Raw genomic sequence first — 16,254 nt, forward strand, 5'->3', positions numbered from 1 at the left:
GTGTGTATACGCCTTTATTCTTTGAGAATAGAGGAGCGAAAAGTTTGCTTCGCCAAACGAATTTTCAACTTCAAGTCCAAATGCATTTCCAATTAATTATTGATTATTTTTATAAATTATTGTCCAGCGCTTTGAATCTGGAGTTTTCGATGAAGGTTCCCAACGCAAATAATGTTTCGTTGGCATCTTGCCAACCGAAGTTACATCTAATATACTAGCAGCGTGTGAGATGTTACTTCGGTTACCTTTCAGTCGGCGCAACATCGTTTGCATTGGAACCCTTCGTCGAAAACTTCCGGGATGATATTCCGGATCGTTCGATCGAATTTTTGATAGATTCTATATCACGATGATGATGGTAACAAACAATGACATCTTACTCCGTCGGTAAAGACTGACTATAGCATCCTCTTAACCACAATTTTCCATTCAGCGAAATGCCGAAACAGGGGCCTTTTAATTCTCAGCCAGAAGTTTGTCGCAAGAATTTCGTTGAAACTGGCTTCTCCTATTGCGCCACGTGATCGCGTTGTCAGTCAACTGGATTCCACTTCGTGCTGAAGGAAATAAATAAAATATAAATCTCAGGAGGGCTGCTCTCAATTTTTTATAGAGATGATTTAGGTCAACGTCGGATTATATAACCTTTGATTACTCGTATGGTACATAAATAATAGAAAACCAACTCATGTCTGCAATGTAAACGTTGCTCTGCGCTATCACACTGTATGCTAAAATTATTCCTGGATCGTGGTGAAATTTGCGAAGATTATGAAATAGGAGGATTGCAATATCGAATTCCTAAAACTGCAGAAATCGATTCTGTATTTTGATTTTCCATACTTTACACGTTTCAACATTTTCATAAAGTGAACTCTCGCGTTTTTGAACATCCGATATTGTAATCCTTATATTTTAAGACAAATTTTTTCTATTTTTACCCCCAAAGTATATTTTTTTATACATTAATATTGTAGACATGGGAAACACCTCGTTTTGTAAAACTGCCATTCAGTTTCGTTTGAACACGTCTCTTCTTACTGTCTCAAACCAGCTATAACAGGTTTTATTTTAATGGTTGTAATCATGTGAATTTGAAATTACAGATGTAAATTTGCCGATGACAGATTTGAATTGAAACTTTAGAGAACTCTATTCCGAATCAGTACAATCGTATAAAAATGACTCGGTTCGCACGCGCTGGTAAAGGCTGTTAATTTCAATTTAAACATGTCTACGCGTAGGATGAACGATGCAGAGTGAAACGACGATCGTATATTTGGACGAAGCTGTAACCTGGGCCCATCGTTATAACGGCAACGTCAGAGCATAATAATAACTCAAGTAAAATAAATCAAGTAAAAATAAACTGTGCCGGAATCATGGATTTTACCAGACACCATTCCTCATCGATAACGCGAAAACCGGTCGACTGAGATGAATCCGTTATCGCGTGTGCAATGATCTCTCATCAGAGAACTCACCGGAGACTATGTAATGCCGGGTTGAACCCCGTCTTCACGGGTAGAGTGCTGCGCGGAAGAGGTTGGCTCTGAAGAAAACGGTAGCTTAGGGTAGCGATGAGTGGAGAGACTGATACCTTGGAACTCGAGGTTTTCGAGGTTGGTACAAAACGACACCGAGTCAAGATTGATGACTGCATTGTCAAGACCACGCGACCTTTTGCTTCCCCCTCGATAGGCTGCTTCAAACTAAGGAAATTCCTATCATTTTTCTACCAAAGCCTGATACTTCTGGCCGGACGATAAAACGGGGTATCTTTGAAAATTGAAACCTCGGTTCAGATTGTCTCTGAGGTAATTTCGACCTTGATCGAACGAGGCGTGTTCGAAAGGTGCACTTGTTTCCAGTATAGAAAATTGTCACAACGTTGAAAGGAAATCCATGTGGTTTTTCTGTTCGTCCGCTAATTTACTGGATTGTTTATTATGCGCGGTGTCATACAATCGTTTTTGAATGACATCACATCTGTAATAGACTTTTCAGTCAACTTTTGCAGAACGATACTGAAAAATCATTCTGCTTCGATCGGTTGTAACATTAACGTTTTTGGGGTCACATCACGGACAAAAGTTCCCTTTGAATTCATCTCCGACACTTTTCTCCTCGCTGAACGTTGGTTAGGGTGAAAGAATGGCGTATAAATTTTATGTTCCACCTGAGTGGTAAATTAAGACGGTTGATTGGCCAGCAATCGATACTTGTTATAAATTTTATTGTGAGATATTCGTAAATCAAGTACTTGTCGAATTACTGTATTTGTAAACTAGAAAAATAGACACAAAAATCGGACATACTGGAATTATCAGTAGAAGTTTAGATATCGATGCTTCGTTCCAAATCGGTTCAAAATTTTTCAACATCTAGCGTTATAATAGATTCGTCTGATTTGCACTCTACAATGGCTCGTTTTTTATTGAAAAGAATATTTTGCTCAAAGTCACTGGAACGTATTTTCCATTTTTTAAGTTGTCAATATAATATTGCCACTTGTTGATCATAATCTATATCGCTGCAATGTTGTAAAATTGAATATTCAACGATGCTATAACATGATGAAAAACAGGGTTTCAGTAAATTTCTAGAAAATAATCTTCCTAATAAAGCGAGCTATCGGAGTGTCAAGTCAGACAAATTTACTAGCTTTTTAATTACTTCAAAGCGATTTAAAATGATGCATCGTTTTATAAGCTTTGTTTACATTTCCAGTATCTCCTGTTTTTGAATTCTCAAAGATATCAACAGCTTTATACGATTGCAATAACTTGACAAATAATTAATTTACAACTATCTCGTAATAAAATTAGTGTAAGGTACCGATTTTTGTCACTGACTAGTTATAGAGAGACTTGTTCGATATTAGATTAAATATATAACAATAATAGTACTGATATTGTCAAGTAGAGTAATATACACAACCAAAGTCTTCCGTTATCCTGAGCTTTCGAGATATCGCTTGCTGAATCTTCTATTCCCAACTAATGTGTTTCTATATTAAGAATTCTGCAGTTCCTAGCGGTTTGTTCAAAGAAGTATCTATTTTTAATTTTCTTGTGGTATAACCTGGATCTATGGGTATCGTAAGTTTCCAGATCCAAAATAAGGATGTATAAATATTACTTTCTAAACTATTGAGAGTTGAAATCTAGTCTTTAAAAACTGTTTCAAAAGTTAGCCCTTCGACAAAAATGTCGGCGAAACTTACCGTCAGAGTGAAACGTAATTTTGGATACCATGTGCAATAGCTGATTCCTGTGGGGTACAATAATATATTTTAGCAGCAATCAAACTGTGATATAGTGCAAGGAGATTCATGATTTCGGTCCGTTTTATATTACAAACATAATTGTCATGACCTTAAAAATTTTATCGTTTATTTACTAATTTCTCTCAGCGTGGAAGAGCAGCAATAAAAGGGGAACGGGATCGGATTGTGAAGATATGTTGTGAGCTGTCGACGAACACGCGCTATAATTAAAAAAAAGTTAGACATTCGAATATTAAAGGCATGAGAGTCCCTTGAGGATGTATGGGACGAACGGTCAGCTCAAAATTGTGTAGAAACAAACATGGCTAGACAAAGGTTTAAGAAATTTAACCGAAGTTCGTCAAGTTAAACACAATCGAAAAATTTTATGATATAGAAAAAAAATGTTCAATACCGAATTTAAACTGTAAACATTTTATTTTTACCGTAAATCCATATCGATATGGATAAATTTGATTTTGATGAACTAATCGCTTGATTTATTCACACATAAATACACCGCACATCGTAAACTCAGTCAACACATGGAGAATTCATTTACGAATGAAATGATCTAATCAAAATTCGACAAGCGACATAAATTTTTCAGTGAAAAATTATCAAATAATTTTATGTTTCTCTGATGTTATTAACGTAATGAAGCATTTCAATTTAAAGTTCAGATGTTAACAATTATTTTTCACGTCACGGGGATTTTTACTTAGTTATAATTATATCTAAATAGATGTACGTTGATCAGTTTCATTGGCACTTTGTACATTTTTGTTCTATCACGGTTTTGTTTCACTGCTTTTTCGACCTCACCCTAAGTCTTATACATCCTTAACACCGCGATAATGGTCGAGGGATTAATTCCCAGAAAATTGAGTTCTGGACTAGCTTGAATTGGTTGTGATATTCAGTAGGTCAGTATTTAGTTACGTCGGGTCAAGTAAAGTTGAAACTTGACGTTCTTCAGAAAACTTTTTCGCATCAAACTTTGTCTCATAAAAATTTGAATTCATTCCACAGCTGTTGTCGTAGTAAAGAAAATGAAATTTGTCTGACAATTTGCAATCTTGAAGACACCCGAGATTTGTTTGTATCCGCGAATCTTATTTCTGAAAATGCTGAACTTCGCGAAGTTCTGTGAAGCGAAGCACGTAATCATTGGCTAATTGTTTATCCGCATCCTTATCATTTTATCACTTATGTATAGTTATACCAAAGCCACTACGAACTGCACAAACCTGTTACTCAGAAAATACTCCAAATCTTGCATGCTTTACTAGAAACGAATACGTCGTCTTTAAATTGGGTCACTGGATCGTTTTGTTGCGTATCATTTTCTTCTCGTCCGAATCGAATACATTTTTCTAAATCAACGAACTGCAAAAGTATAGTCTCAACTTCCATGAGGCTGCAAAGTTCTTAACGTAGATGCAACGATGCAATTTATTCGAAAAATTCGATACTTCGTAACTTGGGGTCATTTGAAATTTAGCAAAAAATAAAATCGCCGTAAAGGAGGAGGTACATAGTTTTTAATATTTTTCAAAATTATTCCAAAGTCACGAAATTAGGATTTTTTTTCTCAAGTCTCGTTACATCAACGTTAGAAGCAATTCAGCGGAGAGGCCTCCAGTTTCATCTCCTTTTGACTTCTCAAACCTTCACGGGTTATACGATGAAAATTGTGCGATATTGCTCATTGACCAGCTTTTGTAAATACGTAATTAATATTCTGCCGAAGATCAAAGCGATATGAAAATATTGCAGCAGTTTTCAAAATTTACGTCGATGTCGAAATTACAACCACGATTCTAAAACTATACCTACTCTTAAACATTTTTTTATAATCTCTATAATTCCAAGTCAAAGTTCAATTTCACTTAAAATTGTTCAAAAAATATTATCTTTAACTTAATGGAGTCGGTTTATGTTCACATGGTCATTAAAAAAGCACAATTTTAATTGTCGCAGCGTTGTACCTAATTTATCGAAGCAATATAATCGTTGGCATACACGGTTGAGAAATGTATTTCTGAATTCATCGTAAATTCATAAAGTTCTGTAACAATTCTCTTACTTAATTTCGATAATTTGAACGTCGATTTTCACAGTTTTTATATTTCACTTCCCTGTGGAATTTTAAAACTGTCAATTACGAAACTTGACCCAAAATACTTGAAGTTCATCGCGAAACTGTTTTGTTAACCGGAAAGACGGTTCAGTATTAATAATCGGATCTTTTCATAGTTCTGATAATAATCGTGCCAGAAAAGAATTGGCAGAATTATGCAACGGCCCAATCAAAAGCGATGCAGTATTTTTAACCGCTGCGATTTCCCCCAATGTTGTACTAATTTTTATCGGAAATAAGCAGCTTTCGTAACACAATCGTAACGATAAGTTTACGAAATGTTTACTATCGGCATAGAAAAATTTAAGCAGCAATAGAGGGGGAAGAGGAGGTCGTAGGTATATAATTAATTATTGGGGCTTTGATTGAAGTAGAGAAATCGTAGCCGGATTTCCGCAAGCTCGGGTACAATATCCTCAACATTTTGAGCAGCGTTTGCATATATTTTGACGTATCAAAAGGCATGACGTGCTATTCCAAAATATAACATTTATTTTCTCCGAAATCAGGTTGGCAACACATCACACGCTTAGTATTACTGAATTAAAAAACGGGCAAATACAACGAGGATTTGACGATTCGCACCTACGATACTTGGAATTATTTATAGTTCAAAGAACATTTTCGGTTAAGGCTGAAATGCATTTAAGCACTCCTGATGTTGAAAGTATTTTTTATTGCTACGTGGAGATGATCCTAAGTATTTCTTCCATACCCTTGCACTTACAATTATCGAATTGTTAATGTTTTTCCACGAAATGAAAATCATAGAAAAATGTTTTAATTTCAACCTCCTTCATAGAGAATCAATTTTTAGCTGTTCGAAATAACGTTAATGGCAGCAAGTAGTTATACGAAGATGTTAAGCTTCATATCTTTTCTATTTTGGGAATATGGCTTTTATCACCAATATCGAAATTTATGTTTTTAAAACACAACGTGCAGAAAATAAATCTTAAATGTGTAAGCTGAATAATATATTACGTTCACGAAATAATATTCATTACTATTATCTTAATTTCGATAATTCAAAGTCAAAGCGAATAACAGAAACGCTTTGCATAACTTTGCAATCACCAACATTAGAAGTACGTAAGAGAAATTTTGTTTTCACCGTAAAGATTATCCGAGCTACAAAGGATTTCAATTACTTCTAATTCTCGCGTAAGGTTCGAATCGCCAATTTTTTAATTAACATTGAACGAAATATAGAGTCGCCAACCTGATTTCGGAAGAAATAAATCGATACTTGTGATCTCGTCTTTTCTGGTCAAAATTTGAGATCGCGTCTTTTCTAGTAACATTTTGAGATCAAGTTTTCTGATATCGTATTACAATGTAGTATAATATGCCTGTGATACGTTCACGTGTGACGGTCGAGGGATTGACCACACTTGACGTCCAGTGTTGAACCACTCATGAAATCGTCTTACATCCTGTAAAATTTTGCAAAATTATCTGATATCGTTGAAATCTTTGAAATGATATGATATTCATAAAATCCGTCGGAATCTCTCAAGTATTATTGAAATCATCAGCTAAAAATATCTGAAATCTCTGAAATCATTTGAAATCCTTCAAAATTCTTTGGAATCCGGTGAAATTCCTGTGACGTGTTATCGAATCCTATAAAATTTTCTTCATATCCAGCGATATCGTCTGAAATCTATCAAATACTACGAAACCATATAAAATTCCATATCTTTTGAAATCCCGTGAAATGTTGTAGAATCACTCGAAACATCTGAAATCGTACGAGATGATGTAAATTACTTGCAAATCGTTGTAGTATCGAAATTTGGTGCGTATACAAAGTGACGATTGGCTCAGTCCCTCCTCGTTGACGGGTGTACACCAGGGTATGAAACCGCGGTTATAATGTTCCGAAAGCATCCTTTCAACCTAGACAACGTCGGGCGTCTCGGGCAGCCGACGAGGCCAGTTATCACATCGTTCCACGAATCGCATTATTCTTTGTGTCGTTCTTGCTTCCCTCGCCGAAGGTGAGGGATGTCAGTGTCGGTGACTGCGGTGACGCGAAAACGGGCAACGACGTCGGGACGCCGGATCCTGACGACGAACGGGGCTGCGAAAGGAGGAAGAAGAGGAAACGGCGACGAACGAAGGGTAAACAGCAGACGCCGACGCCCCACATTATAGTGAATCTCCCCTCGTCGTCCGACGAGGTCGAACCAGCCGGTGAATGTTCAAAGAGAGATAGCTCGAGCAGTCTGGGAGGCACGAAGCACACATCCTTAAGAGAGTCTCTCCTTACTGTTCTCGGGAAGCTCGCCGTGTGGAGAGGAACGGCCAGGTATCGCCAAACGCCAACGTCTTCCACGGTGCCTCCGAATACGCCGCCTGCCACCGAGTGCATCGGCCGAAGTTCCGCATTTTTTTCCAGCGGTGAGTCAGTCAGCCGTTGAGGGGGTGCCCTGGTCGATTTCGACGTTGACGCGTACGTCTCGTAAATATCGAAGCCTTCACCGCCCCGTTATGGACATTGCACTGAGAAAAATTTCACACGTTACACGGAAAAAAAATTCAGCTCGTGGAACTAAATATTAGATAGTTACTTGTAAACAGTTCGTCGAACTAAACGTTCTGTTATTGGAAGAGCACTGCATGGTTCGTATAACTGACTGTTAGTCAGCTGTCGTAGCTGTACGTTGTTCAGCTCTCTCAGCTGAACAGCTTCGTTCGAAGAGCTAGACCAGAATCTTTCGGCTCCGCTCACAGCGCTTATTATTAAATAGTACAATTATATTGCTATTAGTATTATTTTTCATCATTATTATCATTATTTATTCAGTGTCATTTACATATTTGCATGGACTATTTGAACAATTATCTATCAACTGTATTTAAATCAAACTCATGAAATTTGAAGGTTATGAAATATGTCAACGCACCAGAGCACAGCGCAACTTACAGCTCTTAGAGCAAAACCATTCAGCTGTGAGAGCTGAACAACTTGCAGCTATCAGAGCTGACTAATATATAGTTGCTGGAACTACAAGATAGACCGTAGAGTGCGTATAGTTACTGGAGCTGTAGAATACAGCTCGCCGAACAGAATTTTTTTTTCCGTGTACAGTGACTAGAAAAATTCGGTTGAACAGATGTCGGTAAAAAAACTGTTTCAATATCGTTGGAATTGACCAGTTTTTATTTTACACCCAGAACTGTAGTTTTATATCGTGGTAAAAAATTAAAATAGTTAAGGACTGAGCGGTAACCGGAACTAAAAATTTCTCTCGGTGTACGTACAATTTCATTCGATGCAGAAATAAAGAAATGGCAGGAATTCTACAAAATAGCAACAGTAAATGCCGTTTGCATGCATGTAGAATGGGGTGGTCGAGTCCTTTTTCGTCTTTGAGATACGTGAACTTTGGTATTTAAAGACATATATACGTCATCGTCGAAATCGACCAGGGCACCACCTTAACAATCAGGAACAGTCGATAACCGGTTGTCGGAAAACACACACCGTATGATTCGCGCTCTATATGTGCAACTTCCGTTTTACCACATCCGTTATACTTTGTACAGTAAACATGACGACGACGCTCTTTAGTTATCAATACCTAGTGCAGGCCAAGGTTGGGAATTGTCAAAGTTCAGACAGACCAATACACCGAACGGTCAATGCACAAAATAGGCTTAAGATTCTGAATGGTCTAAACTCCGAACGTTGCCAACCTCCACGTATTCGATAAACGCTTGAGCACATGTCACCTGAAGGCTAATGTATCGTTCGTTGTTTTAAACATTCGGAATTTCGATTGACACCGGCGTTTTTCCTCATACGACATCTGTGTGATTAGTCTTTCTTTTTTGCACTGTCTGTTTTGCGAAAGATGCGCAATTCCTTCAAATATTGCCAATCTTTGACCAGAATAAACCAAACGCCTCAAGAATTTCTGCTGGATCGTAATCAAGAGCATGTAAGATCCTATATATGTATGCAAGAAACCACGCCGTACCTTCATTCCATACAGATAAGCTTCATTGAATGATTGTGGATTGGATGAAGTTGATGATGAATGAAAGAGCGATACAAGCGACAGAATCAAACAGTAAGACAAAAATTCAGAACCACGTACAGTAGGGTGTTTGACAATTGAAAAATTTGCAATTTTTCTACAGGTGCATGGAATAAGTGCTTGCTTTTCGTGTAACGAGAAGTCTCTAAAAAACTGAGCGTTGTAGCACTAGTTTTAGGATGTGCGAAAACGATTTTTCTAGAAAAGCGAAAACTCGATCTTTGCATCCCTTTAACGCGTCTTATCTCTTTTATGTATTACAAAAAAATGCATCATGGCCCAAGATTATCGAAAGCGCATTACAGAGAATTTCCTATACACAAGGGTCGCAAAAAATGTTTACATTTGTATTTTTATAGTATTATCTATTTTATATTTTACAAAAAAATGTATTATGGCACATTCTGTATGCGCTTTCGATAATCTTGGGCCATGATGCATTTTTTTTGTAACACATAGAAGAGACGATACGTGTTAAAGGTGTGCTCGAATCGATTTTTCACTTTTGTAGAAAAATCGTTTCACGCACCCTAGAACTAGTGCTACAATGCTCATTTTTTTTCATGCTTCTTTTTAGACCAGAAGCAAGCATTTTTTGCACGCACCCGTCGGAAAATCGAACATTTTTTGAATGCGAAGCACCCTGATGTACAGCTAAAGAACTTTCATGGTATTACTTAAATTAAATGTCACATAGCCTGTAATTATAATTATGTAGATATTAATTATAATGATACGCTCCGTGCTTTGGTGTATTATAGCGGAGCAATATTATTTTCCGATATCCATTTCCACGAATCTAACAACGCTACGTGGCCCTTGAGTGTCCTTCCTGCATATTTCATGACACTGTCTTTGTTAAAAGAAGTGCCTCTAAGTCAGTGCCACGAAAGCTTTCCTTTGCCCATGTTATTTATTCAATCCTTTACTATGTATACTGATACTGACCGAACGACAATGCTCTGAAATTACATATAAGTTACAGCTAATACTTTCAATTTTTTTGTATATATTCCTTCACAGCCGATATTTATTCCCGCGCGTATGTTCACTATTTATTATCTCGTGGGTGCTGTAATAAACCGAAATATTAAATGCACCGAAACTTGAGTTATACGATTTTCAAAGCGATTTGGCAATATTGACGTATAAGTGAGAATAACGTTAAAGCGAAACACCTAACTAGTTCAAACCTTCACGATTGGAAGGTGAAAATGTTCTGGTTTACAGTGGGTATCATCTTGTCGATTCAACGATCGCTAGCGAAATGGACAAATATTATTTATTAGAGCATTGCACCGCAGCGTGCGCTGAGTTAACCCTTTGAGGACACACGGGGTCATTCTGACCCATACCTTTACCTTATAAATTAATAATTCTTCAAACATTTTTCTTTTCCTAGTTTAAAAAAAAATTTATATCTATGAGTGACTAAAAATGGGACTAGGTCATTTTGACCCAGAGTATTCTCTATGACCGAAAAAATAGGCCTGTTCTCGAAGGGTGAATACGTAGTGTTTAAGTGCGAAAAAACGTATAAACGAAAAACGTTGAAATAAAAAATTTTCACATGGCTTATAGACAGAAATTTTCAGGATCAAAAAAATTTAACGTATAAATGAGAAAAACGTTAAAATGCGAAACGTATAACTGAAGTTTCACTGTAATCAACTTGTCTTCTTTTTTCTTATTTTTTATTTTTGAGGGCTAAAACGTGCTTCCTATGCGACTTTAGAATTTTTTCTTCATCCGACGTTTTCTTCGGTGGTTAATGTATAAGACACTCCTTTTACTAAAGATCTTGCTTGAAAAATGTATATTATTTGTGCCGAAAACAAATTTAACAATCATCCCGAGTCTCGGTTAAAAAAGCCTCAATCCAAAAATGCAGGATATTATAATGTAGGCAATGTGTATAGGGCAAGTAAGATGATATTTAATAGAAATTGAAGTTGCAGGTTTTGCGTGCGCTGTATGAGTTGTAACTTTAAAGAGACTTTAGTATAATCTCAACATGACAAGTTTAAAACGAATACGATGAGACAATCAATGCAAAGATATTTTCAAGAATGTTTTTTATGCATTCAATACGGCGAAAGCACTCCTGCCGATTGAAATGCAACAGCAACGAAATGTGAAAATACCTCATTCCGTGAAACTTTATGTTGAAAAATATGACGCATCCTTTGATTAAGGATTGAGGACGATCATTGTGGGTCAATTGGACCTTGACATATCTGATTTTGATTAAAGTATCAGGAAATGAGCTAATACACCGCCATCATGTAAAGAAATGAAACTATTTTCCGAAACAGCCTTGCCAGCCAAAAATTCGATTTTTGCTGCCATATTTCTAGACTGGAATGAGCTGTAGGATTTATTGATTTGTATCGTTTTGTACTGATGACTTGGGCTCACGAGAATTTGAGATGATAAAGTTCTTTGAACAACTCTGCATTTCACTCAAATTTCCAAACTTCAAACCTGAAGCGTAAGAATTATATTATATAAGTGTTTGAGAGGTAGTTGCAACAAAATATCGGAATACGGTAATTGAATAACAAATTGTTTATACGATACAATAGAAACTAACTTCAGGCACTGTTTAAAGTTTACTGTCCAGGCTTTGAGAGATTCCAAACTTACCGTTAGACCCGACGTAATAAATTCTCGTGGATGACTGACCACGAATAACAGAGAATTTCTCAATAAAATCGAATTTCATTCAGCGTATAGTTCAATAAATTGGCAGACAATGGTAGAATTGAATTGCAATTTTCTTGTTCACATCTTTCAATCGTATGAAAATTGTAGAGGTTACTGTTGAGACTTCATAATTCAATAAAATAGAAATTGTCGTATATTCCACAATTTTTAAAGCATCTGTGAAAAAGTAAACAAATTTATAGAATAGATGCTTATGCAATAAAAACTGACGAATTTCATATCTTATTTACATTTTTTATCCCTATACTAAGTACAATGTACATGCGAACAATTAAATGCACGATAAAAGGATTGATCTTGATCTAATTGGAATTGAAATTAAAACGACAGGTTTGAGATGTACTGTGATTTTCCAACTGTATAATCTGCTTACCGGTATCTAAGTTGCGTTTCTCAATGTTTCAGAGACGGAGAGGCGAATTCGCGCGAACAATCGGGAGTACAACTCACAATTCCACTACGCGGTAAGAATTTACCGTATTCCCTACAAATATTCATTTCCTGAAAATTTCAATCGTAGTATCGGAGTATTGAAGTACTAGAGTTCAACTCTAAAATCAATGTACCCGAAATTTCGATTCATCGAGCTTGATCTTCAGAAAAATAATCACAACTTTATTTTCGACAGAACAACTACATTAAGACGTCCAAGTATTCGGTTCTGACATTTCTCCCGCTGAATCTATTAGAGCAGTTCCAGCGACTAGCTAATTTTTACTTCCTGTGCTTGCTGGTGCTTCAAGTGATTCCTGCTATATCTTCACTTACCCCTATCACCACAGCCATACCATTGATCGGAGTGCTTATGCTCACCGCTGTGAAGGATGCCTACGATGACTTTGTGAGTATTAATTTATACATTGTATAAGAAAAAAGTGTTAAATATGGAATACGATCTAGTTCGCACGAAAGGTTTCCTGCCTTTTCAAAATAATATCATCTGTAATGTATCCTGAACGCTTAATGAATCGTTACGGTTTATTCTCTCGCAGCAACGTCATACTAGTGATTCACAAGTCAATAACAGGCGGTCACAAGCTTTAAGGGACAGAAGCTTACGAGAAGAGAAATGGGCCCAGGTCCAGGTCGGGGACGTAATTAGGATGGAAAACGATCAATTTGTTGCTGCAGATGTCCTACTGCTATCGACCAGTGAACCAAACGGCCTGTGTTACATAGAGACTGCAGAATTAGATGGGTTAGTTGCGTAAATGTTCAGCTTTTGAGTAACTAAGTTATTGGCCGGTCAAGCGTTTGCACACAGTTTGATGATTATGAGTAGTAAAATGTATTTCGGTTAACGTTTTTCGTTGAAACACTGTTTTATTACTTCCGATATCGTTTGCCTAGAGAAACAAACCTGAAGTGCCGGCAGTGCTTAATAGAAACTGCTGAAATGATGGACAACAACGACTTAATTGGCCAGTTTGATGGTGAGATTGTATGCGAAACTCCGAACAATCTGCTGAATAAGTTTGAGGGCACCCTTCTGTGGAGAGGAAAAAGGTATGGTGATTGGATTTTTTTAACCGAGATGTCTACTTTCAAAACTAAAAAATTGCCATACTTGAATCCATCGCAGATCATATCAAAGATGCAAACCGTTTCTGACATTTGTGACAATCTAATTGTAATCGAAATACATGATAAGCTAATTTAGTCCTAGAGTTCTGATAAACTTCGATAGAATATTCTCTTTGGAAGGAATCAAGTGAATGAATTGAAAAACAAACGCTGCTAAATCACACATGACTATTTTTTCTTTTATTATTATTCTTTATTCGTCAAGACACACCGCTTAAAGGACACCATGCAGGATGAAATCATATTAGGGACAAACACATTGGTGCAGGCCAAATTTTCGAATGATCAAAGTTGAGACAGACCATTACATGGATTGATCAGCATTTCGAATAGGAAGAAATTCCATTTTTTAAAACAATCGTTACATCATCCGCATTCGATACGATCTGGACCCTAAAAAAGCATTTTATAGAAAATTAAATTCTCTACAAAAGTATCGTTTGAAATTTTTTACCTAAGCCAATAGTTTAGCGTCTAAGGGCGCTTAAAGATAATCTTTAACACAATATTGACTCTTGAGGTTTATAACTTTCAAATCGCTTGAGTTGCCAGTTTTGCTAAATAGACACTATTGTAGAGAATTTAACTCTCTATAAATTGCTTGTAGGATCAAGTTTGACTCATTGAATGCAATTGAGTGCTAACAATTTAAAAAATAAATGACATCTTCCTTATGTTATTTAAATGGAAAAACAGAAGATTTTAAAAATGTCCTGCATAGATTTCTTTTTCGCTATGTGCAACAGGTTTTTAAGTGGGATCGAAAAGAAATGTTATTTTCAAACGAAACATTATTACATGTTGAACATTCAGACCTGTGATTATATATATATTTATATTTTAAGTCTTACAAAAAGAAGCCAAAAAATATTTAGCTTAGGATATGACTTGTTTTTCGTATCAATGAAATAATGAAAATATTGTTAAACAAAGATTTTTGCTTCTAGATACTCACTGGATAATGATAAAGTGATCCTAAGGGGTTGCGTATTGCGTAACACCCAGTGGTGTTACGGGGTTGTAATCTTTGCTGGCAAAGATACAAAACTCATGCAGAACTCAGGGAAGACCAAGTTCAAGAGAACCTCGATAGATAGACTGTTGAATCTTCTGATCATTGGAATAGTGTTTTTTTTGTTATCACTGTGTCTGTTTTGTATGATTGGTTGTGGAATATGGGAAAGCCTAGTTGGACGCCATTTTCAAGTTTACTTGCCTTGGGACTCCCTTGTGCCCAGTGAGCCCTTGGGTGGTGCAACAGTAATAGCGTTGCTGGTCTTCTTCTCGTACGCAATAGTCTTGAACACAGTGGTACCCATCAGCTTATACGTTAGTGTTGAAGTGATTAGATTTGTTCAATCGTTCTTAATTAATTGGGATGAAGAAATGTACTACGAGCCAACAAATACGCACGCCAAAGCTAGGACCACAACACTAAATGAAGAGCTTGGTCAGATAGAATATATATTTTCAGACAAAACGGGTACGTTAACGCAAAACATAATGACTTTTAACAAGTGTTCAGTGGCCGGCAAGTGCTATGGGGATATTGTGGACGAGACAACCGGAGAAATTATCGAGCTGAGTGAAGTGAGTTATTTTTCTCTTTTCACCTTTTGTATAAGTCGCAGTTTCGCATCATTCCATTAGTTGATAGACCCTTTGCTTACGTTCGCATTTTTGTTGCTTTTGAATATTTTCCCTCGTTGTACAGTTCGGAATAAAAACAAACATGTTTCATAGGTACGAAAATAATATTAAACTTTCACATAATTTTTCTACTATGATTCTGATTGGTAGAAAAACGTATACCCTTTTTTGACAGTTTTCATGCTAGAAAGCTATTATTGAAGATATAAGTTGATACAGAAGAATTGAATGCTTTGTGAAGGTCCTAATTTGATCGGTGTACAAGAAATAAAAATATAAAAATTTAATGATGCCCTGGCAATAGGATTTTTTCAAAACTGCAGACAATATTTAGACAATCTAAATGTCGTTAACAGCTGTACACAATCTTAATTACATGAAATAACTATGCCAATTCATTTAGAATCACTTTGGTGATGATTTAATTCTTTGAAATTGGCACTATGTACAAATCGAGCTGAATGTCAGCAAAGTTTTCAAGTCAAAGCTACTTTTACACACTTGCATCACAGAGAATTCGAAACTGTTCGGTATTGCATGGCAATAAGGCTAGTATCATGTCTTACCCTAAACATACACGAGGCATTTCATGTACGGAGAATCAGTAGAGTCCTGGACGTTTTGCAAAAAAAATTCAAGTCGTTAGTCTTTAAGAAGGGACCTACCGTCTGGATAATTGAAAACAAATATCTAAGATCCAACTGATTTTTCCACCATGGAATAGCCAGCATATAATATACAAACATGCACATATCTTGGTAGTTTCATTGAAGAACTCGGCACTAAAAGAGCTCTTGCTTACCTTTAAAGTCTAATTTCAAATGTTTTAAATC

The 16,254-nt window shown here is 36.4% G+C and overlaps 1 protein-coding gene across 13 annotated transcripts in view; it reads left to right on the forward strand.

Annotated features, from left to right (window-relative positions):
• The window catches only part of LOC124178340 (phospholipid-transporting ATPase ID), a 123,132-nt gene that overhangs the window by 79,246 nt on the left and 27,632 nt on the right, over window positions 1–16,254 (forward strand). For 10 of the 13 annotated variants that reach the window (XM_046561579.1, XM_046561582.1, XM_046561581.1 and 7 more), the window contains 7 exons: window positions 1,245–1,622; window positions 7,415–7,817; window positions 12,593–12,651; window positions 12,816–13,028; window positions 13,180–13,385; window positions 13,538–13,693; window positions 14,719–15,361. In XM_046561579.1, the coding sequence (XP_046417535.1) occupies window positions 1,581–1,622; window positions 7,415–7,817; window positions 12,593–12,651; window positions 12,816–13,028; window positions 13,180–13,385; window positions 13,538–13,693; window positions 14,719–15,361 (1,722 nt within the window). In that variant the 5' untranslated portion in view covers window positions 1,245–1,580. Of the gene's footprint in view, window positions 1–1,106; window positions 1,623–7,414; window positions 7,818–12,592; window positions 12,652–12,815; window positions 13,029–13,179; window positions 13,386–13,537; window positions 13,694–14,718; window positions 15,362–16,254 lie in introns of all 13 variants that reach the window. The other 3 variants (XM_046561584.1, XM_046561586.1, XM_046561593.1) reach the window with 2 other exon arrangements.

Source organism: Neodiprion fabricii, chromosome 3 (assembly GCF_021155785.1).
Source record: "Neodiprion fabricii isolate iyNeoFabr1 chromosome 3, iyNeoFabr1.1, whole genome shotgun sequence".
In the NCBI taxonomy this organism is placed as follows: domain Eukaryota; kingdom Metazoa; phylum Arthropoda; class Insecta; order Hymenoptera; family Diprionidae; genus Neodiprion; species Neodiprion fabricii.